General features: G+C 39.1%; 1 protein-coding gene across 3 annotated transcripts in view; it reads right to left on the minus strand.

Annotated features, from left to right (window-relative positions):
- cstpp1 (centriolar satellite-associated tubulin polyglutamylase complex regulator 1) overlaps window positions 1–27,520 on the minus strand; it is a 298,064-nt gene that overhangs the window by 15,560 nt on the left and 254,984 nt on the right. For all 3 annotated transcript variants that reach the window (XM_073049674.1, XM_073049675.1, XM_073049676.1), the window contains 2 exons: window positions 4,367–4,550; window positions 1,542–1,651 (listed from right to left, as the gene is read on the minus strand). In XM_073049674.1, coding sequence (XP_072905775.1) covers window positions 1,542–1,651; window positions 4,367–4,550 — 294 coding nt within the window. The remainder of the gene's footprint in view (window positions 1–1,541; window positions 1,652–4,366; window positions 4,551–27,520) is intronic.

The raw sequence follows: 27,520 nt of genomic DNA on the forward strand, positions 1-27,520 counted from the left end.
CTCATTGATTTTCACCCTCGGTTTTCTCAGGTAAGTTGGAAATTTGGGTATAGGACCTGGCTCACGCCTTCCATTTGTCCCTGAAGGAATGCCTGAGTTTGAACTATCTTTTACAATCACATGGCTTCCGATGTACTACTGGATTTGCTGCTGCAGCCATTCCATGAACTGCTGACAAAAGGCCATTCGCACGGTTTCCAAATGTTTACGATAATTAGCAACAGTTCAATACAGTAGTTGAAAAATATTTATAAAGCCAAAAACTGAAAAATTATTGGTGAAGGATTAATATTAATTAAAAACAAAATAAAACTTCACTTAGCACACACAAAATGCTGGACAAACTTAGCAGGTCAGGTCAATGCATACAAATCATATTGGCTTATGAAACATTTAATTAGTTGGCAACATTCACTGGTGAATTATTGCAGCATATTTTTAGATTTACTAAATACAATGGATTCTGGTTAATTGGGACCAGTACATTTTGACCTAATTAAATGGCTGTTCCAATTAGCCGAAGTTTCATGGAAATAGTTACAAAGGTACAAGAAAGACAAACTAGCATTTAACTGAGTAACAAATTATGCATTAAAGTGAAATACAGAACAAATTAGAACACTACCAATAATAATACATAGTACTATAAAACTGTCTATGAGTGGAATTAATCCACTGTATGCTGGCACGTTCTTTTGATTGACTGTAAATGAACAAAATCAGCTCAGATACCTAAGGCAAATAATGGACTGCCTTCATACAATGTTTTCGACAATTGCATTGTCCAAATCTTCATTTTCATTGAAACATCGATGATGATTGTCGATACCTACAAATTCTTCATAGCTTCTAACTTGTTGAAGCAGTGAAATCGTTACATTTTCACTCCCGGCTGTTTCTAGCATCACCAAGCCTGAATGCTTGAAACTGCAGTGGACCAAATGGTTCTGAATTGTCTCACTGCTTATTTATTACCAACTATCAGTGACAAGAATCACTGCTTTTGAAACATTAACACATGCAACTGATACTATTTAAAAACTGTTCACTCTAAGTACGGTATAGTGTCTAATGAACATGTATATATGCAGCTGACACTAGTTAGAAACTATTCAGCAGCAGTCCCCTTTCCCAATTAAGCGGCATATTGTTCCAAATAAATGAAGGGAATCCCAGCTATTTTCTTGATTAATTTTTGTTTTTTAGCTGTCCCAAATAGGTGGCTGCCCCAATTAACCAATTACCCACTGTATATACAATTAAGGGTAATAAAATGAAAAATATCAGGATATATTACACAATGTTTAACTTTAATATTTAACTAAGGAATTGTCTAATGCCTTCAGCTGATTAGCAATTCCCAAAAAAAGTCAAATGGGTCTCATCTAGAGCTTCTCACTAGAATTATTGTTGAGATATCTGAATATGTGGTTCTTTGATATGCTTGGCAAATTTACATCACATGTATTGCACAGCTTCTAAACCTTTATTTTAAATTCCAGAACTCCAAAGGTGTAGCTTTCCTCTTAATTAGTACCTACCCAATTTGCAGTTGATTCCCTCATGCTTTACAATGGCCATCAGAAATCCAAAGAACGTCACTTGATCCACTTTGTGGAGGATCTGCTCAAGGTATGAAGTCGGTGGGTAACTGTCAAAGTAAATACATTGTGGTTCATAAGTTCTCATTTGTATTTAATTAAATAAATTGGAGCATAGCATATTCCTTTAAAATGTATAACTTTATCAAATATCATAGTTAAAAGCCTAAAGTTGTAATGCAAGTGGTGTAAGATATCATAAATATGTAGAAATGGTACATTAACCCCAAATCAGTAGTGCTTTGCATCACCTGATGCTTAAATTGTAACAATGTCTCCCATTCTTTGAATTTACATAAATTGAATTCTTTGAACTCTACTAGAAATATTTCACTGCCAAAATTTATCCTAAGCATACAGAATGTGTTATTAAGGAATTTTGTTATAAGGAGGTTCAGTGCAGAAAGCTATGGCACACTAAAAGTCTTTTTAGAAAATAAAGGTATTCATTTGACTTATCTAAATGTTATCTTTTGAAAGGAATAGGCCTATGTAATGGGAAACCTGGAGAATTAGACTAAACATTTTTCTCTAGGATTACTATCATTGCTGAAACAACAGTTATCCTTTAAGTCATCTGGTTATTTAGAAGTGGCATAAAATGTAGCCAATGGTTTCATTCTTTATTCTGCACAATACTAAGAAACCTATTATGTTTAGAAGAAGAATTGTAGTGTTTTAAATGATTTAACATAGACTGCTTTCATTCTGAATAAACTGCTTAAATTTCTTAATTCAAGTTAGAATCAGTCTGGGTCAAATTGAATTTTAACACAAAACCTAGCAGTGTAAATCCAGAGCTAAAACCGGTTCTGCTTTACCACAGAATGTATAGTTCAACAAAAAGGTTTCATTGTGTCAGTTTGAGCAGATAACATCCTGATTTAGAAAGAGGATCTTGGTAACAAAAGCTCCGTTCATAATGATGCAGTAATTTAAGGCAAACAAAATTGTCTATGACCGTTTTCACAAAATATTAATTTCAGTGAACTCCATTAAAAGATTTTCTGAAGCAAAAGGAGGTAGAACTTAGTCTTATTAAGTTAACAGCTTGCATCTTGTTACTAAACATTTGCTATCCTCCAATTTTCTGGTACCGCTCCTGTGGCCAGTGAGGACACAAAAATCAATGGCAGAGCAATTTCTTCCCTTACTTTCTGTAGTAACCTGAGGTGTATCCTGCCAGGCCTAGGGTTCTATCTATATAATGGCTTTCAAAAGTTCGAACATAGTCTCTTTCTTAACCTTGACATGTTCCAGCACATTAGCCTGTTCTATGCAGACCACAGATCCCTCTCACTATGTAATACTGAAGCAGTGTATTCATTATGGACCTCCCCTCCTCCTCCGACTCCAGGCACATGTTCCCTCTTTTATCCCTGACTGGTCCTACCCTCACTCTCATCATCCTTCTGTTCTTAATGTCTTGGCATTTTCCCTAACCCTACTTGCCAAAGCCTTCTCTTAAGCTTCCTGGCTACTCTACAACTCTAAAAGCCTGTCTGATCTTTACTTCCTAAACCTTAAACCCGGTCTGATCTTTACTTCCTACGCCTTAAACCCTGTCTGATCTTTACTTCCTAAACCTTAAACCCGGTCTGATCCTTACTTCCTAAACCTTAAACCCTGTCTAATCTTTACTTCCTACACCTTAAACCCTGTCTGATACTTACTTCCTAAACCTTAAACCCGGTCTAATCTTTACTTCCTAAACCTTAAACCCGGTCTGATCTTTACTTCCTAAACCTTATGCTTCTTTCTTCCTCTTGACTAAATGTTCCACCTCTCTCGTCAACCATAGTTCCTGAACCCTACCATCCTTCCCCTGCCTCAATCGGAGAAGCCTCTGTGGAAATCTTCCCTAAACAACCTCCATATTTCTGTTGTATATTTCCCTGAAAACACTCCCAAGTTCCTGCCTAATAGCATTGTAATGAGTCCCCTCCCCCCAATTAAACACTGTCCTATACCGTGCTTGTCCAGAGGTATGCTAAATGTCAGGAGTTGTCTCCAAAATGTTTGTCCACCGAGAGATCTGTCACCTCACCAGGTTCATTGCTGAGCACTAGATTCACTATGGCCTCTCTGCTCACTGGCTTGTCTACATCTTGTGTCAGGAAAACCTTTCTGACACATCTAACAAATTCTGCCTCATTTAATCCTTTGCACTAAGGAGGTGCCAATCAATATTAGGGAAGTTGAAATCACCCATGGCGACAACCCTATTTTTTTTACACCTTCCCAAGATCTGCCTACTGTTCTGCTGCTCAGTGTCCTTGCTGCTATTGGGGGAACACGAGAGAATTTAGAGACAAACTTATACAATGAGTGAAATAGTTAGGGCATTAAACCATTTCAAAGAAGACAATAGACTGGAAAAGTAAAAAAAAATTAGAATTTGTATCAAAAGGAATAGTGAGTTTGGGACTATTGTGAGATTGGCCCTGCGTTGTAATTTTGCAAATTTTTTCTCAATATTCCTGATTATTCAATACTGCTTGCACAGTCCTGGATGTTGCATGTGAATTTTGAAGGAAGTAACATGACCAGAGAATTACAACTAAAAAACAATTCAGACAATCTGCTCTACTGGTTCAGCCACAAATAATGACCAAGTATAAATCAGTTTGAGATTCTTGGAGGCCAATGTAAATGCTTGTGACAATAAAAAAGAAAAAATGTTTGATAGCTGGATAACTATGATTTAAATAATTGAATAAGTATATGCAACAGTCACAAAAAATTATTAGAAAGATAATATTTACCTGTGCTTATACCTATCACAGAGTGTTTCCAAACAGTCATAAAACTGGGATGCATCAACACCCTCTTGAGTTGGTGAATCAAGAGGTGACTGTGATTGTTCAATTGAAGTTGGCACAATCACAGTATTTGGACTCTTTCCCAGATGGAGATCTTCGTAAATCGTAGCAATGCTTTCCAGAAATTCTGTATATTGAAAATAATTCAAGCTGAATAATTTTGTTCATGAGTACTGCAGTAATATATTATTGAATCACATGTACAAAAAAAAACACATGGTTTCTGGTTTGAGGTGTAGAAGACATGTAACATAGTATAAAAATACATTCTGAAAAGTGTCCGATGAGCATATTTCTCATAAATTAATAAAAAATGGCTCCAAAGTTATAGTTTCAAACTGTACATTACAATTAAACAGTAATGCAACCTTCTAATGAACTAATCAAATCCCAAATTAACAAAGAAAACAAGCCATTCCCCACATTTTTTTAAACTTCTTGCCTAATTTTGAAATCCATCCAGGACCTTGCAGCTCTCTACCTCTGTATTCTGCTCCAACTGTAGTAGGGAGATAGGATATTTCTTCAATGTCGGCCTTCCAAACATATGAGCACAAGAAATAGAGCCAGAAAAGGTCATTCAAAGCTTGCTCTATCATTCAGTGAGATTATCTTTTACTTTGGCATCACTTTCCTGTATTAACCCAATATCCCTCAGTTCTATGATTATGCGAATTCTATCAGTCTGTCTTAAACAGACTTAGCCTCTGAGTCTACACAGTGCTCTTGGGGCCTTGAATTTCAAACATTCACAACACTATGCTTGAAGTAATCTTTTCTCGTCCCAGTAGTGAATAATCACCCCTTTCTGAGATTGAATCCTGATTCTGCACACATCAGTTAAGGAAAATGTTATCTCTACATCCAGTGATATCACCTCTCACATTCTGCAATCAACAGCGTATATGCCCAGTCTGTTTAGTCTATCAACATCAGGCATCACCCTCTACATTGCAAGTATATCCTTCCTCCAGAAAGGAAATCAGGCTTGTACACCACCCCGCAGTTTAATCAAGGCTCCACATAATTTGACTAAAACATACTTCCCCTTGTATTCAAATCCTTCTGCAATAAACTATTTGTTTTCCAAATAGTTTGCGGTACCCACAAATTAACATGCAGTGAATCATGAACATGAGCAAGCTCCCAGCTCCCTCTGAACACCAACACTTTTCAATCTTCCATCATTTAAAAAATACCTACTTTCTCCTCTGCTTTTTTAATTGTCAGTTTAACCAGATTTTGGTACTAACTTCCATCTTGCTCTCAAATTCACTTGGACACTTCGATACTTCTCTCCAACACACACAAAATGTTGGAGGAACTCAGCAAATCATGCAGCATTTATAGAGGGAAATAAACAACTGATGTTTCAGACTGAGACTTTTCATCTGGATATCATAAACAGCCAGAAATGTCGATTGTTTATTCCTTTACAGATGCTGCTTGACTCGCTGAATTCCTCAGTATTTTCTTTTGTATGTGGCTTAAGATTTCCAGCATCTATATTGAAAGAACAGGTAGCTAGATGGAGGGGATGGGGTGGAATGTTGGTAAAAAATTAAATCAAATCATTAGAAAGAGGATGACATAGGATCAGAAGATGTAGGGTAAAAAGATCCTGATGGGAGTTATATACAAGCCACTGAACCGTGGCCAGGATGTGGGATATAAAGTACAACGGGAGATGGAAAAGGCATATAAAAAGGTCAATTTTACAATAGTAAAGGGGGATTTCAATACGCAGGTAGATTGGAAAAAACAAGGTGGTTCTGGATCCCAAAAGAGGGAATTTGTAGAATGCCTACGAGATGGCTTTTTAGAGCAGCTTGTCATTGTTGTGTAATGAACCAGACTTGCTTAGACAATTTAAGGTAAAGGAACTTTGAGGAGATAGTGATCATATGATAGAATTCACCTTGTAGTTTGAGGGGAAAAGATAAAGTTAGATTTATTACTATTACAATGCAGTAAAGGGAATTACAGAGGCATGAGAGAGGAACTGGCCAAGGTTGATTGGAAGGGGTCACTAGCTGGGATGATGGCAGAACAGCAATGGCTAGAACTTCTGGGGGCAATTTGCAAGGTGCAAGATAGATACATCCCAAAGAAGAAGTATTCTAAAGCGAGGATGAGGCAACCGGCAACCATGGCTAACAAGGTAAGTCCAAGACAGCATAAAATGAAAAGAGAGGGCTTTAATGTAACAAAAAAATAGTGGGAAGTTAGAGGATTGTGAAGCTTTTAAAAACCAACAGAATAGAACTAAGAAAGCCATAAGGAGAGAAATGATGAAAGGTATGCTAGCCAATAATATAAAAGAGTCACTAAAAGTTTTTTTCAGATATATAAAGAGTGAAAAAGAGGCAAGACTGGATATCGGACCACTGGAAAATGTCACTGGAGACGTAGTAATGGGAGACAAAGAAATGGCGGATGAACTTAAGTATTTTGCATCAGGCTTGATGTGGAAGACACTTGTAGTATGCCAGAATTTCAAGTGTCACGGGCAGATGTTAGCATAGTTGTCATTCCTAAGGAGAAAGTGCTTGGGAAGCTGAAAGATCTGAAGGGATATAAGGCACCTGGACCAGATGGACTACACCTCAAGGTTCTGAAAGAGGTAGCTGAAGAGATTATGGAGGCATTAGTAATGAGATTTCAAGGATCACTGGATTCTGGAAAGGTTCCAGAGGACTGGAAAATTGTAAGTGTCACTCCACCCTTCAAGAAGGGAGGGAGGCAGATGAAAGGAAATTATATGTCAATTAGCCTGACTTTCATGGTTGGAAAGATGTTGGAATCCATTATTAAGGATGAGGCTTTGGGGGTACTTGGAGGCACATGATAAAATAGGCCAAAGTCAGCATGGTTTCCTTAAGAGGAAATTTTGTTTGACAAATCTGTTGGAATTCTTTGAGGAAATAACAGGCGGGCTAGACAAAGGAGAGTCAATAGATTTTGTTTATTTCAGAAGGCCTTTGAGAAGGTGCTGCACATGAGGTTGCTTAGCAAGACAGCCCATGGTATTACAGGACAGATACTAGCATAGATAGACGATTGGCTGATTGTCAAGAGGCAAAGAGTGGGAATAAAGGGGGCCTTTGCTGCTTGGCTGCCAGTGACCAATGTTCCCTCTAACTTGTAAAGACAAGTGTGCACAGAAATCCTGTGCTGTGCAACTTTTTGCCCAGTGACAACAATGTGTGCACACTGAACTTTATATATAGAGGTGTTCATTTTAACACCTAGCAAAACACTGCCAATAAGAACTTTGATCTCCTCTGGGTTTGATTATTTTCACTCTTGTTCATCTGCACTCTCACAAAAGATACATAGCAGACCTGTAGTGGGTATTCAAGGATTTTCTCGCTGGAGCTTTTGCGCCTTGTCCACATGTGATGAGCTTGCTAAATGACACTTTTAAAACTTCAAGTTTCCAAATATCACTCCACTTCTTCCCACTTGCAAACTCTCCAGCAACTTTTGCACTATGACAATACACACAGGTAATACCAGTTTCTATATAGTAAATATAGTATTATATTTACTAAGTATAGTAAGTATAGTAAATATTTCTCGTAGCTGCACGTTCCTGACTCATGGTAGAAGTTTCTACTGTTTCATTAATCCATTCCACTTTAAATAAACTAGCAGTTTCTTTGCACTTCATGTCCTTTGCTTCTTTGGAATTTGACATTGTGAATCCATAATTTCTTCAATAAAAAAGCTTCAACAAAACAGTTCTAAAATCTGCAGACAAATCATCACAAACTCCACATTGTCAACACTTTCCGCATCAGAAAACAGAAAAGGAAATATGATTGTGTACTATCGTGAAATATACTTAACATGCCAATGAGGTAGAAGGTGACAAACTTTTTGTGCGCTAGTAGCAAAGAAAAGTGTGCGCACACACGCACAAATGTTAGAGGGAACATTACTAGTGATTGCTGGTGCTCTGCAGAGGTCATTATTGGGACCGCTTTTCTCATGTTATACGTCAATAATTTGGATGAAGGAATTGATGGCTTTGTGGCCAAGTTTGCGGATGATACAAAGATAAGTAGGGTGTAGGTAGTATTGAGGAAACAGTGTTTGCAGAAGGACTAAAAACAGATTGGGAGAATGGGCAAAGAAGTGTCAGATGGAATACAAGCAGGGGTGTCAAACTCATTTTAGGTCACGGGCCGGATTGAGAAAAATGCGACTTCATGCAGGCCGGATCAGTTGTGCACGCTCGTGCTCCCACAGCTTTCGTTGCCTTCATTTTTTCAACCTGCTCTCATGTGTCTCAGTCTCTGCTATATCTAAAATTGTTTCACTTTACGAATTTCGTTTTTTGTGAAGCAGATTGCCTAGCAAGCATTCTTTTTATGATTGGTATTAACTTACAGTCGTAAATTACAAGAAAGTAGGCAACGAGAAAGAAACGATGCTATTTCGGCTAAGATTGTTTTGGGAGCCATACCTTTTCCATTAATAAACCGTTTGAAATCAAGCATTAGCAAACACAAATGTAGACCTAACGTTGTCCCGTGCATCGATTTAATGTTCAATATTTCCTCTGTAACGCACAAATTGGAGTCCACTCCTCGGATGAAGATAGCCAGCTGTGCAGTGTCCGTCATATCAGCACTTTCATCCACAGCAAGCGAGTATGCAATAAAGTCTTTGCTTCTTTCAATCAACTGTGTTCTTAAATCAGTGGCTATCTCACAAACGCGATCAGCAACCGTATTTCTCCTCAGGCTTACATTAGCCAACATCTGCTTTTTGTCTGGACACACGACGTCACACACCTTCATCATGCAGCTCTTCAGAAACTCTCCCTCGGTAAAGGGCCGGGCTGATTTAGCAATCTCTGCTGCCACAATAAAACTAGCCTTTACAGCAACCTCACTTTGTGTTTTGGCTTTTGTGAACATAGCCTGCTGTGAAGCCAGACTTCTTTTCAACTCTTCTACCTTCTGGAGCTTCTGTTTCTTGTCCAGATGCTTGTATTTGTCGTGGTGTTTCGTTTCATAGTGTCGTAAACCTGGTACCTGAATAAACTCAGCATTAGCCATATCATACGCCATAGGCGCTTCGATTACTGGGGCCAGCTTTAATAGTAATTAGATATTATCTCGCGGGCCAAAGATAATTCCACCGCGGGCCGGATTTGGCCCGCGGGCCTTGAGTTTGACATATATGGAATACAGTGTCGGGAAGTGCATGGCCAAGCATTTTAGCGGAAAGATTAGACTACTTCCAAAACGGGGAGAAAATTAAAAATTCAGAGGTACAAAGGACTTCGGAGCCTTTGTGCAGGATACCCTAAAGGTTAGCACGCAGGTTAAGTTGCTGGTAAGGATGGCAACTACAATGTTAGCATTCATTTTGAGAGAACTAGAATATAAGAGCAAGAATGTAATGCTGAGGATTTGTAAGGCATTTGTCAAACCACACTTGGAGTATTGTGAGCAGTTTGGACCCCTTACCTAAAAGATGTTCCGGCATTGTAGAGGGTCCAGTGACATTCACGAGAATTGTTCTGAGGATGAAAGGGCTAATGCATGAGGAGCATTTGATGGCTCTGGACCTGTAGTCACTGGAGTTTAGCAGAATGGTGATGGTCGGGGGGAGGGGGAGGGAATCTTATTGAGACCTATTGAATATTGAAAGACCAGGACAGAGTGGACATTTCTGATAGTGGGCGAGTCTAGAACCAGAGGGTACACCTCAGAATAGAGGGACTTCCATTTTGAACAGAGATGAGGAGGAATTTCTTTAGTCAAAGGGTGGTGAATTCTGCAGAAGTCATTGCCACAGACGGCTGTGGAGGGAAGTTACTGAGTGTATTTAAAGAGGTTGATAGATTCTCCATTAGTCAGAGTGTCAAAGATTATGTGGAGATGACGGAAGAATGCTACTGAGAGGGATTATAAATCGGCAATGATGGAATTATGGAGCTTCTCGATGAGCCGAACACCCTAATTCTGCTCCTATGTTTTATGGTCTTAATGTCTTACTTCCAGAATCTCGTGTTCTCTCGTTTTTCTGGATCTCTGTCTCCAGCTCAGGAGGCAAAATATCGATCGATATCTGTATGAACGCACTAATTGCCACAGCTACCATAACAACAGCTCTCCTCATCCTGTCTCTGTAATGATGCCATCCCCCTTGTCAGTTTCTTCAACTCTCCCACATCTGTTCTGAAGGTGAGGCTTTCTGTTCCAATCTTCTTGAAATACCTTTGTTCTACAGGAAATGCAGCTTCCCCACTATTGTAACTGAAGGAACCCTCATTGCATCTTCTCCATTTTTTGGATGTCTGTTTTAATCATGACAAGACAGAGCAGAGATATAATTTCATTAATTTCCCTCCACCTCCTCCCCCCCTCCCCAACCAGCCACCTCTTTCAGGTATCATGTTCACCAGCTGCCATGAGATCTCAGTCATACCAATCATGTCTTCCTCTCTCCCCATCTTTTATCTTCTTCCTCAAAACCTCTTAGGGACTTTAAACAACCCTTCCAGTTGAAGCAGAGATTCAGGGGCACCTCCTCTATCCTCATTTATTGCATTCTGTCCTAGCACTGTGGTCTCCTTGACATCAGCAAAACTAAGCATGGACTAAGCAACTATTTTGCAGTCAACTGTGCTCAGTACACAACAGACATCTTGAACTTCTGGTGGCACATCATTTCAACTCCCTTCCCACTTCCTCAGCAGCTTGCATGTTCTTGATCTTCTCCATTGCTAGAGTGAAGTCAAAAGCAAATTAGAAGAACAAAATTTCTTATTCCACCTGGGTAGCCTACACCCCAGTTGTATGAACATTGTATTTTCTATTTTCATGTAACCCACACCCCCCCGTGTTCCTTTCTCACTCCTGCTGGTCTACCCATAGCCTCTGTTCATCTTTTCTTTTTCCATAACCTCCAACACCCTCCACTTATACTCATTACCTAGATTTGCAACCCTAAATGATTCTGTCTATCATTCCACACTTACCCACTTATTTTTCTCTCTACCTTCCCTATTCCTTCCCACATCTGGTTCCATCTGCCACTTCACCTAGAGCCACTATCACCTGGCAGCTCCTGCCTTACCTCTTTATACTGGCTATCTTCCCTCAACATACTCTGTCCTGATATAGAGTTTCAACCCAAAATGCTGACCTCCTTGGATGCTGTCTGACCCACTGAATTTTTCCAGCAAACACGAGGAAATCTGTAGATGCTGGAAATTCAAACAACAACACACACAAAATGCTGGTGGAACGCAGCAGGCCAGGCAGCATCTATAGGGAGAAGCACTGTCAACGTTTCGGGCCAAGACCCTTTGTCAGGACAGTGAATTCTTCCAGCAGTTTGTTTTCTTCACTTTACGTGTATCCTGGAGCCATCCTCCTCACAACCAACGCTGCTTTGCACTACAATATCATCAGAAAATTTAGATGCATTAAACTTCCTCACTCATTAAAATTATTAATATAGATAGTGGAAAGTGAGGGCCCAAGCAATGATTCCTGTGGTACCAAAGTAGTCACAGTGTACAAACCTGAAAATGATCGTCTAATCCTGCTATATTTTCTGTCCATTAACCAAATCTAAATCCACACCAGAAAATGATCCACAACACCTCATTTTTCCAATTTTGTTTCATTACCTCAAGTGACACCTTATCAAAGACTTCCTGAAAATCTATATATAACTTATCTACAAGTCTACCCTCATCCTTTCCACTACTTATAATCTCAAAAAAACAACATATTTGTTTCTTAAACCAAAGCTCCCTGCCAAATCCAGTTATGTTGAGTGTCCTGCTATCATTTAGTTCTAGAATTTAGTACTTGACATCAAGCTAGTCCAATGTGACACAAAAACAGTAAGATAACGTAATAATAAAAAGCACAATAAATATAAATACATAAGATAGTTTACATACATAGATTGATTGTATGTCCATAAAGTGACAGCAGTGTCTGTCCATAAGGTGACTGACAGGAAATGATAAAGTAGTGGTGGTTGGGGCTTGGAGGGGTGGGTTAGTGGGTGGAAGTGTTGATCAGCCGTACTTCTTGGGAATAGTATCTTCTTTTTGAGTCTGGTGGTCCTGGCGTGGATGCTACATAGCCTCCTCCCTGATGGAAGTGGGACGACCAGTCCATGAGCATGGTAGGTGGTATGCTTCATGATGTTACTGGCCCTTTTTCGGTACCTTTCTGTATATACAGTATGTCCTTGATAGCAGGTAGGCTGGTGCCAGTGTTACATTGGAAAGGTTTGACTACCAGCCCGTCCTCCGCAGAGCATTTCCATACCATGCAATGATGCAATTTGTTAGGATACTTTCTACTGAGGATCTATAGATCGATTTGAGTACAGATGAGCATAGTCCAGTTCTTGTTGGTCTCCTCAGAAAGTAGAGGCGTTGTTGAGCTTTCCTGATTGTGTAGAGCATGTTCTGAGACTGTGAGAGGTTTTGTGAGATGTTCACTCCCAGGATTTTGAAACTGCTCACAGCTTCCATTGCTGTGCTGCCGATGTAAAGAGGAGTGTGAGTAGCACGAGTTCTACCACCAATACTTCGCAGGGTTTCTGCATCTTGAGATATTTGTTTAATTTTCTACCAATTCCGTATTACCTTATGAGATTTCTCCTTTCCCAGTCTGTAAGGAAGCCGCCATTTTTGCTGAGTTTTTTGATACCCTTTCTCATTGGATGACTTTTGTATTCTAGTTCTTTCTTTTTCAGTTTCTCGTTCTTCCTTTTGTGAAATTCTGAAATATTTTCAATCTCGAGACTTCTTCATCTGTCATCAATATTTCAAGATTTTCCTTTTAAGATAATACTGTCTTTACCTTTCTGTTGGCCATGGCCGGATCATCTCCTCACTTGGTTTTAGCTGCTTTAAAAGTGTTATACATTTGTTGTGAATTGTGTAACTAAGAGTTGAAATACATCAATTCTTTAAATATTATGCATTGTTTGCTTACTGTCATACCTTTTAATTCCAAAGCAAACACAAGAGTTTCTTTTGCTTAGAATTAAGACCCAAGTGTCATTCTTGATAAAATAAGCCCCTTAACTACTGGGCTACTAATTAACCCTTTATGAAAGCACAATCCTATCTAAGATACTCTTGAACATCTCTTGTTTCAATTGCTAGCTATGATCTCAATTTCCAAAGTCCAGGATTTCCTTCTTAAGTCTTTAAAATGTTTCAATCTTTATATGAGTAAATATCAAGTTTTGTTTGCCAACATATCTATGAGCACTTTGGGAGTACAAAGTCCATGATAGGTGTTGAAAAGATCTAAGTGAATTTTGTTTCACGTGATCTTAACCACTTCAAAGAGTGAAGATATGGACTTATCTGAAGATTGAGCATCAGGAGGATAATAGATTATATTTCTCTGCTTATCTTAGTTTATGAAAAGGATACCATATTATTTATTTTCTCCTCTAAGTTATATATATTAAACAGCTTTCATGATTTACCTGATTACTTCATTTTCCAATGTGAATAGGCAAAATTAAACATGTTTTCTATTCTTATCCAGTTTAACTTTGAGGCCTATTAGAAGATTCCCAATTAAGCAGCTAAGTTAGGAACAGGCCTAGGTCATTTAGTTTCCTTTAGAGTTCTACCATTCAATTAGATGTCTGTAGCTTCTAGTCTTGCATCAGATTCATTAGAAAGACATGCCCTCTACATTTCCAGGCTTACTCTCTCTAATCAGAACAAAATTTACAAACTGTTTAGACAGTCCTCTGTTAATTAAATATTATATTTTGACAACAGCCGTTAGACCAATAGGTCGACAATTCGCTGGTTTCCCCTTCCTTTTTAATCAAAGCAACTGAATCACACTCAAACTAAAATTAGTGGTGTAACGTGAAGAAACTTTAGCAACTTCCATGAATTTAGGATATCTCAAAATATTGTTGAGTTAATTAAGTGCTTTTGGACTATAACCCCTACAATTGTGCAGGGATACATACATTCCTGCCAAATTATCAGTGGCCAGATAATCTGTTATTGGGACTGGAACAATTTTTGAAGGATAAATTTTGAGAGGAAGATGCCTCTGCTCTTCAAAATAGTTTTACAATCTATTCAACTTTCATGTGAGATGAACAACAGGAGCTTAACATCTCACCTGATTTACAAGGACAGTTCATACTCTCTCCCCGTGCTTCTTTGAGAGAGTCAACTGAGATTAGGGGCTTGAGTGACAAGAATGATGCTTAAATCAAAAATTGCCATTGATTGAGCAAACTTGATATGTGGGATAGGGATAAAGAGGGAGAGGGAGAAGGAGAGGGGAGGTATAGGGAGGATGAGGGACAGAGATGAGGATGAGGGATAGACAGGGACAGAGGGAGTGAGAGAGGGAGAGGAATAGAGAGGTGGAGAGGGATAGAAAAGGAGATAGAGGACAGAGAGAATGGGAGAGTATGAAGAGAGAGGGAGGGATAGCAAGAGAGTGGGAGAGGATAGAGAGAGAGTGGGGTAGTATGGAGGGAGAAGGAGGAATAGAGAGAGAGTGGGAGAGGACAGAGAGAGTGGGAGAGTATGGAGGGAGAAGGAAGGAAGGCAGAGAAAGAGAGGTGAGAGAAAAGGCAAAGAGAGAGCAAGGAGAAACAGAGAGAGCATAGAGAGAGACATGTTACAGAAAGGTGCCTGAGAAAGTCAGTAATATAGAAACATAGAAAACCTACAGCAGAATACAGGCTCTTCGACCCACAACGCTGTGCTGAACGTCCCTACCTTAGAACTACCTAGGCTTTACCCATAGCCTTCTATTTTCCTAAGCTCCATGTAGCCATCCAGGAGTCTCTTAAACCCTATCATTTTTGCCTCTACCGCCGCTGCCAGCAGCCCACTCCACGCACTCACCACTCTCTGAGTAAAAAAAACTTACCCCTGACATCTCCTCTGTACCTACTTCCAAGCACCTTAAAACTATGCCCTCTCGTGCTAGCCATTTCAGTCCTGGGGAAAAGCCTTTGACTCTCCACATGATCGATGCCTCTCATTAGCTTGAACACCTCTATCAGGTCACCTCTCATCCTCCATTGCTCCAAGGAGAAAAGGCCGAGTTCACTCAACCTATTCTCATAAGGCATGCTTCCCAATCCAGGCAACACCCTTGTAGATCTATCATGAAGGATCCCACCCACCCTGCTTAAGGATGGTTTGTCCTACTTCAATCAGGGAAGAGGCTATGCAGTATCCAACTCATGATCACCAAACTCAAAAACAGTAACTTCTCGGAAGCTGTCAGGCTGATCAGCACCTCTACGCATTAGTCCAGCCTACCACTCTCCCAGCCACCACTACTTTATCATTTTTATTGTGTTTTAATTGCATTCTTTATGCTTCTTGTCTTTTTTACAATGCTGCATCGGATCCAGAGTAACAATCATTTTGTTCTCTCTTACACCCATGTACTGACGAATGAAAATAATAAGTAATCTTGAATAGTAAGAGTTCTGATATTTTTTGAAAATGGGTCACTTTCCAGATCCATGTAAACTACTGCCTAGGCTCCTGAAAAAACAGCAAAGAAAGTCACAGTGCGGGGTAAAGGGATGGATCTAGTGACCCAGAATCAGAATCAAGTTCATTCTATAACTATATTGCAGGTCATTCTACACTACATCAGTAGTGGGCAAGTTGTTGAACCGATTCTATTGAGGGAGACACACTTCAACCAAAGGCAATCAGCACAAAATTATATGGAAGTTCATATTTAATTTACGTTTTTAAGAAAGTAACAAGGAGCTTTTGATGAATGTACAGTTTTTAATCTGGCTTTTCTTAAATTTATCATGAAAATAGAAGCCCGCTGACTCGAGTGACAAATTGGAATTAAAAATCAGTTCAGTGGCAGAAAAGTTCATCATTAACTAGGGTCAAGAGGTTGTATGGAGTGAGGCTGTTCAGGGCTCAGTATTAGGTCCTTGATTTGTTTGTGTCCACATAAATGAACTGGAATAAGAATTAAGCCAATAATAGGGATTGTGTTGTCAGAGAGGAAGAAAGTTCTAGGCTACAGAAATATATTAATAGACTAGTTACATGGCACAAAAGTGGGAAATAGGATTCAATATGGAGAAATGAGAGCCGGTGCCTTTGGGAAGGAAAAACTTCCCAAATGGTGGGTTAGAAATATTTGTATACATCTACAAATCTCAGAAGATAACAGGTAGTAGATACCCTGATTAAGATAACAATTTTGATATGTGAAAGATGGTATAGCACACAAAATTAGAAAGGCCATTTTAGAATTATACAGAAGATAATTAAGGGCACTGCTAGAGTTCTGTTCACCATGATTGCTTGAATGCACCAGAGGGAACACTGGGGAGATTTAATAACATGTTGCAAGGGTTGAAGAATAATAGCTGTGGCAGCAGGATGTCTAGACTAAGATTACTTCCTCCTGAAAAGATGAAACTGAAAGAAGATATAACTCTGGTTTAAAAAATTGAGAAATATTTGTTGATAACTCTACCTCTCTGCTATATATCTTTGACAAGCAGCACTGAAGAGTATGTCAGCACAATAAATAATGAAAACCATGAACTGATCTAATTTCTGCCTATAAGTAACTGGCATCATGCACACTGACAATATCATTAAGTGTGGGAAGAATAAGGGAGACACAATATTAATATTAGAGTGAGGACGATCCTGGAGAGACGCCCTGTCCAATTACTTCACAGGTAAGATCTCAACAGAAAATAGGACGGACAATTAAAATATGTACTGATTAGGCAGAAAAATCCAATTTACATGGATTTGAATGCAGTTTCCTGATCATTCAATCACAATTTCCAAACAACTGTTAGGTTTCCTCCAGGTCTTCCTCTGCATCAAAAAGAAGCTTTAAATCTGTTCAATAATGCCGAGAAACTATAATCACTTCATTCCGGTGGAATCCTTGTAAGTTTGTACAACTTTACTTCAGCTTTGACATCTATTTGTCAGCATGGAGACCAGATATGTAGTCAGTCCTTCGACTGTAGCAGAAGTTGCATATACAGATGAAATAACTTCATTATTTTTGTAATGTGTATACCCAGAAATAAATCCCAATGTTAGCACTTTAACTGCTGACTAGTGATTCTGGTTTTAATCATTTATTCACCTCCAATGTTTGGTAGCTCTGTAAATTATTTTCCCTCAATTATCTATCCAATTTCCTTTTGAAATCCATGACTGGCTCTGTTTTCACCACTGCCACAGGCAATGGATTCATGAGCAAACCACTCCTTGCAAAAAATATTTTTTTGGCATTTCCTTATTTCTTTTGTGCATTCCTTCCCCAATTCATCAATCATTCACCAATGGGTACAGCTTCTATCCATTTATCATATCTAAACTAGTGACCTATCAAATCTCGTCTCAGCCTTCTGTCTCTGAAACAATTACCACCAGCTTTTCCAGTCTAACCATTTGGTGGCTATCCATCATCTCTGTAACCATATTAATGGATCATTTCCGTGTTTGCTTCAGGGATTTTATATCTTTATTAAAGTGAGGTGACTGGAAATGGACACTAAGCTCCAGTTATGGCATAACCATAAATATCATAAAATTCTGATGGAGTCTCCCTACTTTTTTTTACTCTGTACCTTTATTTAAGAAGCTCAGGATGCCATTCTAACCAGTCTCTCCAGTATGCCCTGCATCTTTCAAAGATTTATGCATGTCTCCAGGTCTTTTGTTCCTACATAACCTTGGAACTATGATCTATCTAGTCTCTCTTCACTCTTTCTGCCAAAGCATTACTTTCTCTAGTAAATTTCATCAGCCCATTGGAAATCCAATGGCATTTTTCAACCTGTACTATACTCTTGTGCCATGCAGCAAAGTTTCCCCCACCTCTCTTCATGTCATCTGCAAATTTTATACAAGTTACAGTCAGTAATATACAGTCAAATAGCAATTGCCTCAGCACAGAACACTATCTTCTTCCTTGCTCTAATCTCAAAAACATGACCAAGTTATTAATGGATATCAAATAGAACATGATATTAAAAAGGAACCTGGTTCAGGTGTTGACCTTTGAGAGATAACAATGACCATCATACTCTGATCTGAAAACAACTGCCTACCACAATGTTGTATCTTTAGCTGATTTTTTTAATAAGTATTGTCATTGATACATCTGTTCTGTGGGCCATAGTTTGGCTAATCAGCCTGTCGTATGGGAGTCTGTCAAATGCCTATGGAAAATCCATACAGATGGTATATATTGCATTACCTTCATAAATCTCTACTAACTACATTATTGGAAAATTCAATCAGATTAGTCAATACCCTTAAGTAAGTAAATTCTTGCCAGTCCTCCTTTATTAATTCAAACTTCTCCAGTTGCTTATTAACTTCCCTTTGTCTGATTGCTGTCTAAAGACCAGCCTGCCACTGTGGATACACTAATCAGCTTGTAGTGCTGTGTGTATCCAAATTATTAATAAAACTTAGGAATATTAATTGTTCCAGCACTTATCTATTTAGAACAATATTTTCTACCTATTTGTTTCCTAACTTTATCTGATCCACATTAAAGTAATATTATCCTAGATTTAACAGTCATATCAATTCTAAAAAGTAACTTATCAACCACTGGAATGTTTTTCTTATCAAATCCAGCAGAGGTCAACAAATGACTACAATCCTCATTCTGAAATATGTTGAGTTAAAGTGTTTATGCGTAGAAGAGCGTAGAAATAAAGAAATAGAGTTTTTTAATTTTGGGTAACGCAACAGAGCAACAGCAGACCTGGATTCAATTGTCTCTGTGGAGTTCGCATTTTCCCCTGGTGTTCTGGTTTCTTCCAATATGCCAAAGATTGGCCACTTTAAGTTACCCCTAGTGTGTTAGTGAGTGGGAGAATCTGGGTGGACTTGAAGAGAATGGGATTGGTGTCATAGTTGTGGGGCAGCATAGTGGTTAGAGTAATACTTTTACAGCTTGGGGTGTTCCAGAGTTTGGAGTTCAATTCTGGCACTACCTGGCAGGAGTCTGTATGGCCCCCTCATGGAATGCATGGGTTTTCCCCGGGTACTCCGGTCTCCTCCCACAATCCAAAGGTTAATTGGTCATTGTAAATTGTGCTGTGATTAGGTTAGGCTTAATCGGAGTTGTGGGGTTGCTGGGGCGACATGACTGGAAGGACTGTAAGGACCTACTCTGCATTGTATTGCTAAATTAAAGTTTTTAAAAATGAGTAGCTTATGGGCTGTGCAGACCCAATGGGCTGAAGGGTCTGTTTCATGCTGTATGGCTCTATGAATACTTTGCTGTTACAATGAAAGTAAACATTGAAACTCCTAAATGTATGCTATGCATATATTCTGCATATATTTCACTTGATAATTTAATAATTTGATCTAAAACATTATCCCTGTACCAAAGATATTTATGGATATTATTAAACAAATATGCATATATAATTTGATAAAATTACCTATGTTATGCCCGCAGCCCCTGCCTTTGTGAGAATCGCAAGAGCACTAGTGGGTTGGGTCAGAGGACCCAGGAAATGGGAGAGAGACGTGCAGGATGCCTCGTTCCCCGGCGATGCAAAAAAACGCGACATTGGCCATTGTCTCTTGGAGACACCTTCGTGGATTGGGGACTATGCTACGTGCAAGCCCTCGGGCAAAGTGGGCTGGTTGAGAGAGAGATTGCATCACCCCCAACCTGATTGACATCTACTACCCTGCGAGTCAAGATAAAAGAGGGGCTGTAGAGACGACCCCTCAGACGCACCAGAAGAAACGCTAGTGATCCTGTAATAGCGGGAAGCCATTTGAAGGTAGCCACATGCGTTCGGTTCCCTTGCCTGGGAGCCGGTGGCTGGTACCACGGACAACGATTTTTGAACTAATAACGGGGAACCCACTCCCCCGACTCAACGGATCGGCCTCATAAAAGACACGGGCAAGTTTAAGACTGTCTCTCTCTACAACCCAAAAGAGCTGCATCTTTAATGACAATTGACTTTTATTTCTTCATCGGACAATATAGTAACCCCTAGACAAACGATAGAGTTATTTCTTATTGATGATTATGATTATACCCGCGCTTTTAGATTGAGTATTGATGACATATATTATCTGAATGTTTGTATTAATCTTATTTTTGTGCCCCTTTATAAATAAAGACTTTTAAAAATAGTACCATCAGACTTCAACGGACCTCTCTATCTTTGCTGGTAAGTGACCCAGTTACGGGGTACGTAACACCTACTTAAAATTATCTATGTATACAGTATATTGTAAGGCCATACCTGAATTCAGAGAAACTGGGCTACCTATTGATCCATCATGTCAGTGCTGCTCAATACCAAAGCACTTTGGAGATACAACAACTTCACAGAGACTTGCTCTAGACAATCTACATGTCAACCCTAATTCTAAATGTCTGCCTCAATATCACAGCAAACCAGGATTCTTTGGTTTATTAGCCTCAGCATGCATTTTAATAACTCTACTAAAACATCCCAAAATGATAACCTAAACCACCAAGAAAACACCATCAATTAACTTGGAAATAGATCAGCAGTCCTGCATTATCACTGGTTTACATCCTGCAATTCCTCAATAGGCTTGTGGAGAAGACAGCTCACACTATTTCCTCAAACACCAGTAGGCATAGGCTATGCCAGTGATGCCACGATTAAAACAAAAATTCCCTATATGCAAACACGCTCCCATAATGTTATTAAATTCAAAAGTATAATATCTGCTTGTTCCTATGAATGACAGAATTTGTTTTCTCTCTCTTTCTCTCTCCACTTTTGGTAATTGTTCTTTCTTATCAGTCTTATGTGCTTTTGGTGTTACTTGTTACAATACTGTGGAGGTATGGTTATCACATTAAGTTACTTTTGTGTATTTTTGATGTAATATTGAATATTGGACCTATAAAAGTGGAACATATTTGTTACCCAAGGATAACCTGTATCATACATGGCATGGATCTAATTTGGGAGACTCAAAAAGATTTGAAAGCAAAAGTTAACTCATCAATTTCAATCCTTACCATGAAAGGTAATTCAAAGCACAAATATTCCACTGTGTATATAGAGTTGAAATCTGCCCTCAGAACAACAATATACCGTAGATTCCGGACTACAGAGCGCACCTGATTAAAAGCCGCTGGCTCTAATTTTAGAAATAAAATCAATTTTTTACTTGTAAAGGCCGCACCGGATTTTAGGCCGCACCGGATTTTCGGCCGCAGGTGTCCCACGTTGTAATATGAGATATTTACACAGAAAGATATTACACGTGAGGATTTTTTAACTTTTAATTAAATCCATATGGTAACAAAAACAAATACATATTGCAAATGCTTTTTTTCGAACCGTGCCCGTAACGCAGCTACTTTTAAATATACGTTGTGTATACTTCTTTACTGAACAACATTCCAATATCTCCTAACGACTGGTAAAAAATATATATACTGCAGCCTACCAGGAAAAGTTATTGATCGCCTTTAACTTAAAAGCAGTGTTTTCGCTCTGCCGCTCCCCCCCCCCGCCGTCCCGTTTATTGCAAACGGCATTTAAAAGCAGCGTTTCGCTCGGGTCTAATGCCCTCTCCTTCCCGTTTATCGCAAACCGGTATCCCACAAGACGCGGCGAAACCGGGTGTGACGTCATAGCATCCCGCGATGTAGTACAGAAAACAAATATAGTTAAAACTCTTCTAACTTTAAATAGAAAATGAATTACTAAGCGAAAATATTATAAACTAAATAACTGCCATAAAGGCAGCACAATGCTTTTCTTCGAGTGTTTTCCATGTTGATGAGGGTGAGTACAAATGACTGATTTACAATAATTTAATTGTGAAAGTGCGCTTGATTTATCGTACAATTTCATTGGACCTCTGTGAACTACTCATCAATTTTATTGGTCTACTGTTACGAGGCAAAATGTTTTCGGCGGCATGAAAAAAAATAATACATTAGCCGCTCCATTTTAAAGGCCGCAGAGTTCAAAGCTGTTCAAAATGTGGGAAAAAAGTAGCGGCTTAAAATCCGGAATCTACGGTACTACATCTATACAAGTTGGGCCAAGACTTTACAATTTTTAAGAAGAGACTTAAAATAAATAGATTTTATTAAAATAAATCCATGGTATTGTAATGAATAACACCAAAAGCACACATGACTGATATAACAGAACAGTTACTAAAAGTGGAAGGAGATAAGAAACTTGTTCTTCCATTCATAGGAACAAACACATGCCAAATTTGAAAGCTAATAATATTACAGGAACTTGTTTGCATGTAGTGATGCCCATAAATCAGACAATTATAACCCAGTGATGGCTTGTGTTTAAGTTATTACATTGGTTTTTGCAATTGCAATTGTAATCACATTCTTTGGGACGCTGCACATTTGATCAGTATTGCTCCAGGTATTTTAATATGGTCAATAAATTTAACAAGCGTACAGTGAGTCTAATTATCTCGATCTTTTACATTGTTCTTTACCAATGTTGTTTGTAGCCCTGCTGGCATAATAGCCACACTCAATATTTATCCCAAATTACAACTTTATTATTCATTTAAAAAAATCTTGTCATGACTGGCATAGCCAGCATTTCATGCCCATGCCTAATTGTGCTTGAAAACGTAGTGGTGAGCTGTCTTCTCCACAAATCCATTGGAGAATTCAAAAATGAAGGGCTGCTGATCTAGTTCAAAGTCAGATGATGGTTTTATTAAGTACAGATAAAGAAAAACACAGGAATTATAAGACAAAAGAAAATGAGGATAAACTAAATTGTGAAAGAAGATTAGAGTTACAACTGAGAGAAAATAATGTTGTAATGCCTCATCAATAACCGGTTAGATGGTGGGATGGGTAAAGGCACTTAAAATATTAAATGACAAAAAAAGCAGCCCATTTTGTAACTTCAAAGCAAGATAAGAATGTACAATGAGAGAAGGCACAAAGAAAATGATGATAAGCATACCTTAAGATGTAGCAGGAAGATCTATACTGATGCAGGTTTCAACCCAATTCCTTCCCTCTTTATGATGTTGCTTGATCTACTTATATCAGGGAGGATGTACTGAAGTTCCTGAGAATATTGATTACAAGAAGGAAGAGATTCTCGGTACTTTGAAGCACATTATGGCATCCCCAGGACCTAATGGGATTGGTCTCTGGTTATTAAGAGAGGCAAGAGAGGAGACTGCTGGGGCCTTGACACAGATCTTGTAACCTCTTTCACTACAGGTGTGTTCCCAGAAAAGTGCAGTAGGTAGAAACTAGTAAATTATAGGCCAGTAGCCCTTACATTAGTAGTAGGGAAATAACTGCAGAAGATTCTTAGGGAAAAACATGGACAGGTTCAGAGTAGTCACTATGGCTTTGTGTGTGGCTATGGCTTAATTAGAGTTTTTGTTTTAAGCAGCTGACAAAGATCATCCATGAGGGTAGGGCAGTGTTCTCTACATAGACTTTAGTAAAGCGTTCCCAAAGTCCCTCATGGTAAAATGATCCTGAAGATTAAGGCACATAGGATCCATGGTAACTTGGCAGATTAGATTCTAAATTGAATTGGTCATAGCAGATGGAGCACAGAGGTGGAGGGATGTTATTCTGATTAAAAGGTCTATTCTGATTCCAATTTAAAGGTCTTTAATCCGTGTTCTGCTTGGATTAGTGCTGGAACCTCTGTTATTTATGAAATATGCAAATGACTCTGATGAAAATGTAGGTGAACTGATTGGCAAGTTTGCAGATGACACAAAAAACAGTAGATTTTAGCCAGTAATGAAGTTGCCCAAGGATATAGCAGCAGGATATAGATCAGTTGGAAATACAGCACGGGCAGAAAATGACAGATGGAGTTTAACCTAGACAAGTGTGAGATGCTGCATTTTGGGAGGTCAAATGCAAGAGGAAACTATACAGTAAATGGCACCTTGGGAGCACTGATGTACAGAGGGATCTTGGGATGCAAGTCCATAGCTCCCTGAAAGTAGCAACATAAGTAAATAGAATGGTAAAGAAGGTATAAAGTTTACTGGCCTTTATTGGCTTGGGCAATGAATATAAAGTTGGGAGGTCATGTTGCAACTGTACAAAACTTTGTCTAGCCACATTGGAGTGCGTGGAGTTCCAGTTGCTGTATTACAGGAAGTAAATGGGGAGGGTGCAAAAGAGGTTCACCATTATGTTTCTAGGAATAGAAAGTATTAGCTACAAGAAGAGGCTGAACAAACTGGGATGGTTCTCTCTGGAGTATTGGAGACTGAGTTGTGACACAATGGAAGTATATATAATGACACAATACAAACATAACCTTTTTTTCCTCAGGGGCAAATGTTTAAAGTCGGGTTTAAATTTAGGGTGAGATGGGGTAACGATTAAAGGAGATTCGTGAGGCAACTTCTTATTTTAGAGAGAGTGTGGTAGGTTCCCAGATCATGCTGCCAGGGGAGGTGGTGGCAGCAGATATCATAATAAGAGGCATTTGGAAAAGTACACAAACAGGCAGGGAACAGAGGAATGTGGGCCATTTGCAGGCATGTGGGATTAGTTTAAATTGGTATCATGGATGTCAGAGACATCGTGGGTTGAATGGCATGTTCTTGTGCTATACTGTTCAATCAGCTATGTTCTTAAACTGCACACAGGACCTCAAAGCCCCGATAGAGATAACACAATGTCATTACTGCAAACATTAGTATAAGAGCTTATTGAAAGTGTGGATATGCAAAAAACTACTAATGACCTTGTTCACCATCAGAATCTGAATCTGGGTTAATATAATTAAGAATAACTGCTACAAGATAATTTTAGAACAGGTGCTGAGGCGTACATTAAAAGCTGGAGGAAATGATTGTGTTCTTCAAAGAACAAGAAAAATGCAGCAAAATGGAGAGAAATGATTGCTACCCATTTGAGTGCATACTATGTTTGCTAGTGTAATTACAAACAGAATAATTCAACAACTCGTTGCTGAAATCCATAATGTGCACTAGAACCAGATAAAAACAATATATGCTAATTGGCCTAGAATGCAATATTTCTCTCCATATTTACACCCACTCTAATTTACCAGCCCTTCTCTCTCATGCAAATACAAAGATCCACACACCCACACAGCGCAGATAAAATGAGGCATTCAAAATTTAAAATTGTAGAGAAACAATTTTATCAGAGAGTCTTCTCCATCTCCAAACAGAGTAAAAAATTATTGAAAACTTTGCAACATTATCAGTGCAAAATCAGTTCATCCCCCAGAGAAGAAAGAATTCAAAGGGGGGAAAAGGGGCCACAGTGGTTGACAAAGGAAGTCAGAGATTGCATAGCATTAAAAAAAAGGAAGTATGACAGAGCTAAGGTGAGTGGGAGGACAGATGATTGGGAAGTTTTTAAGGAACAACAGAACTTAACTAAAAAGACAATACGGGGAGAAAAAATGAGATACGAATGCAAGCTAGCCAAGAATATAAAGGAAGATAGCAAAAGCTTTTTTAGGTATGTGAAGAGAAAGAAGATAGTTAAGAACAACGTTGGGCCCTTGAAGAATGAATTAGGTGAAATTGTTATGGGAAACAGAGAAATGGCAGAAGAATTTAATGAGTACTTTAGATCTGTTTTCACTAAGGAAGACACAAGCAATCTCCCAGATGTATGGATGGGCCAAGGACATAGGGTAACAGAGGAAATGAAACAGATTGACATTAGGAAGGAAATGGTGTTGAGAAGACTGATGGGACTGAAGGCTGACAAATCCCCAGGTCCAGATGGTCTGCATCCTAGGGTACTAAAGGAGGTGGCCCTGGAAATTGCGGATGCATTGGTAATCATTTTCCAATGTTCCTTAGATTCAGGATCAGTTCCTGAGGATTGGAGAATGGCTAATGTTATCCCACTTTTTAAGAAAGGAGGGAGGGAGAAAACAGAGAACTATCGACCTGTCAGCCTGACATCGGTGGTGGGGAAGATGCTAGAGTCCATTATTAAGGATGAAATAGTGGCATATCTAGATAGCAGTGATAGGATTGGGCCGAGCCAGCATGGATTTAGCAAGGGTAAATCATGCTTGACTAATCTGTTGGAGTTTTTTGAGGATGTAACCAGGAAGTTAGACAAGGGAGATCCAGTGGATGTAGTGTACCTCGATTTCAGAAGGCATTTGATAAGGTCCCACATAGGAGACTGGTGGGTAAAATCAAAGCTCAGGGCATCAGGGGGAAGACACTGACATGGATAGAAAACTGGTTGGCAGATAGAAAGCAAAGGGTAGCGGTGAATGGGTGTTTCTCGGAATGGCAGGTGGTGACTAGTGGGGTGCCACAGGGCTCGGTATTGGGACCACAGCTGTTTACAATTTACGTCAACGATTTGGATGAAGGCATTGAAAATAACATCAGCAAATTTGCTGATGATACTAAGCTGGGTGGCAGTGTGACATGTGATGAGGATGTTAGGAGAATTCAGGGTGACTTGGATAAGCTGGGTGAGTGGGCAGATACTTGGCAGATGATGTTTAATGTGAATAAGTGTGAGGTTATCCACTTTGGGAGTAAGAACAGGAAGGCAGATTATTATCTGAACGGTGTAGAGTTAGGTAAGGGAGAAATACAAAGAGATCTAGTAGTCCTTGTTCATCAGTCACTGAAGGTGAATGAGCAAGTGCAGCAGGCAGTGAAGAAGGCTAATGGAATGTTGGCCTTTATTACAAAGGGAGTTGAGTACAAGAGCAAGGAAATCCTCTTGCATTTGTACAGAGCCCTGGTGAGACCACACCTGGAGTATTGTGTACAGTTTTGGTCTCCAGGGTTAAGGAAGGACACCCTGGCTGTAGAGGAAGTGCAGCGTAGATTCACGAGGTTAATTCCTGGGATGTCCGGACTGTCTTACGCAGAGAGGCTAGAGAGACTGGGCTTGTACACGCTGGAATAAAGGAGATTGAGACGGGATCTGATTGAAACATATAAGATTATTAAGGGATTGGACAAGATAGAGGCAGGAAATATGTTCCAGATGCTGGGAGAGTCCAGTACCAGAGGGCATGGTTTGAGAATAAGGGGTAGGTCATTTAGGACAG

This window comes from Hemitrygon akajei, chromosome 6, assembly GCF_048418815.1.
Source record: "Hemitrygon akajei chromosome 6, sHemAka1.3, whole genome shotgun sequence".
Lineage (NCBI taxonomy): Eukaryota > Metazoa > Chordata > Chondrichthyes > Myliobatiformes > Dasyatidae > Hemitrygon > Hemitrygon akajei.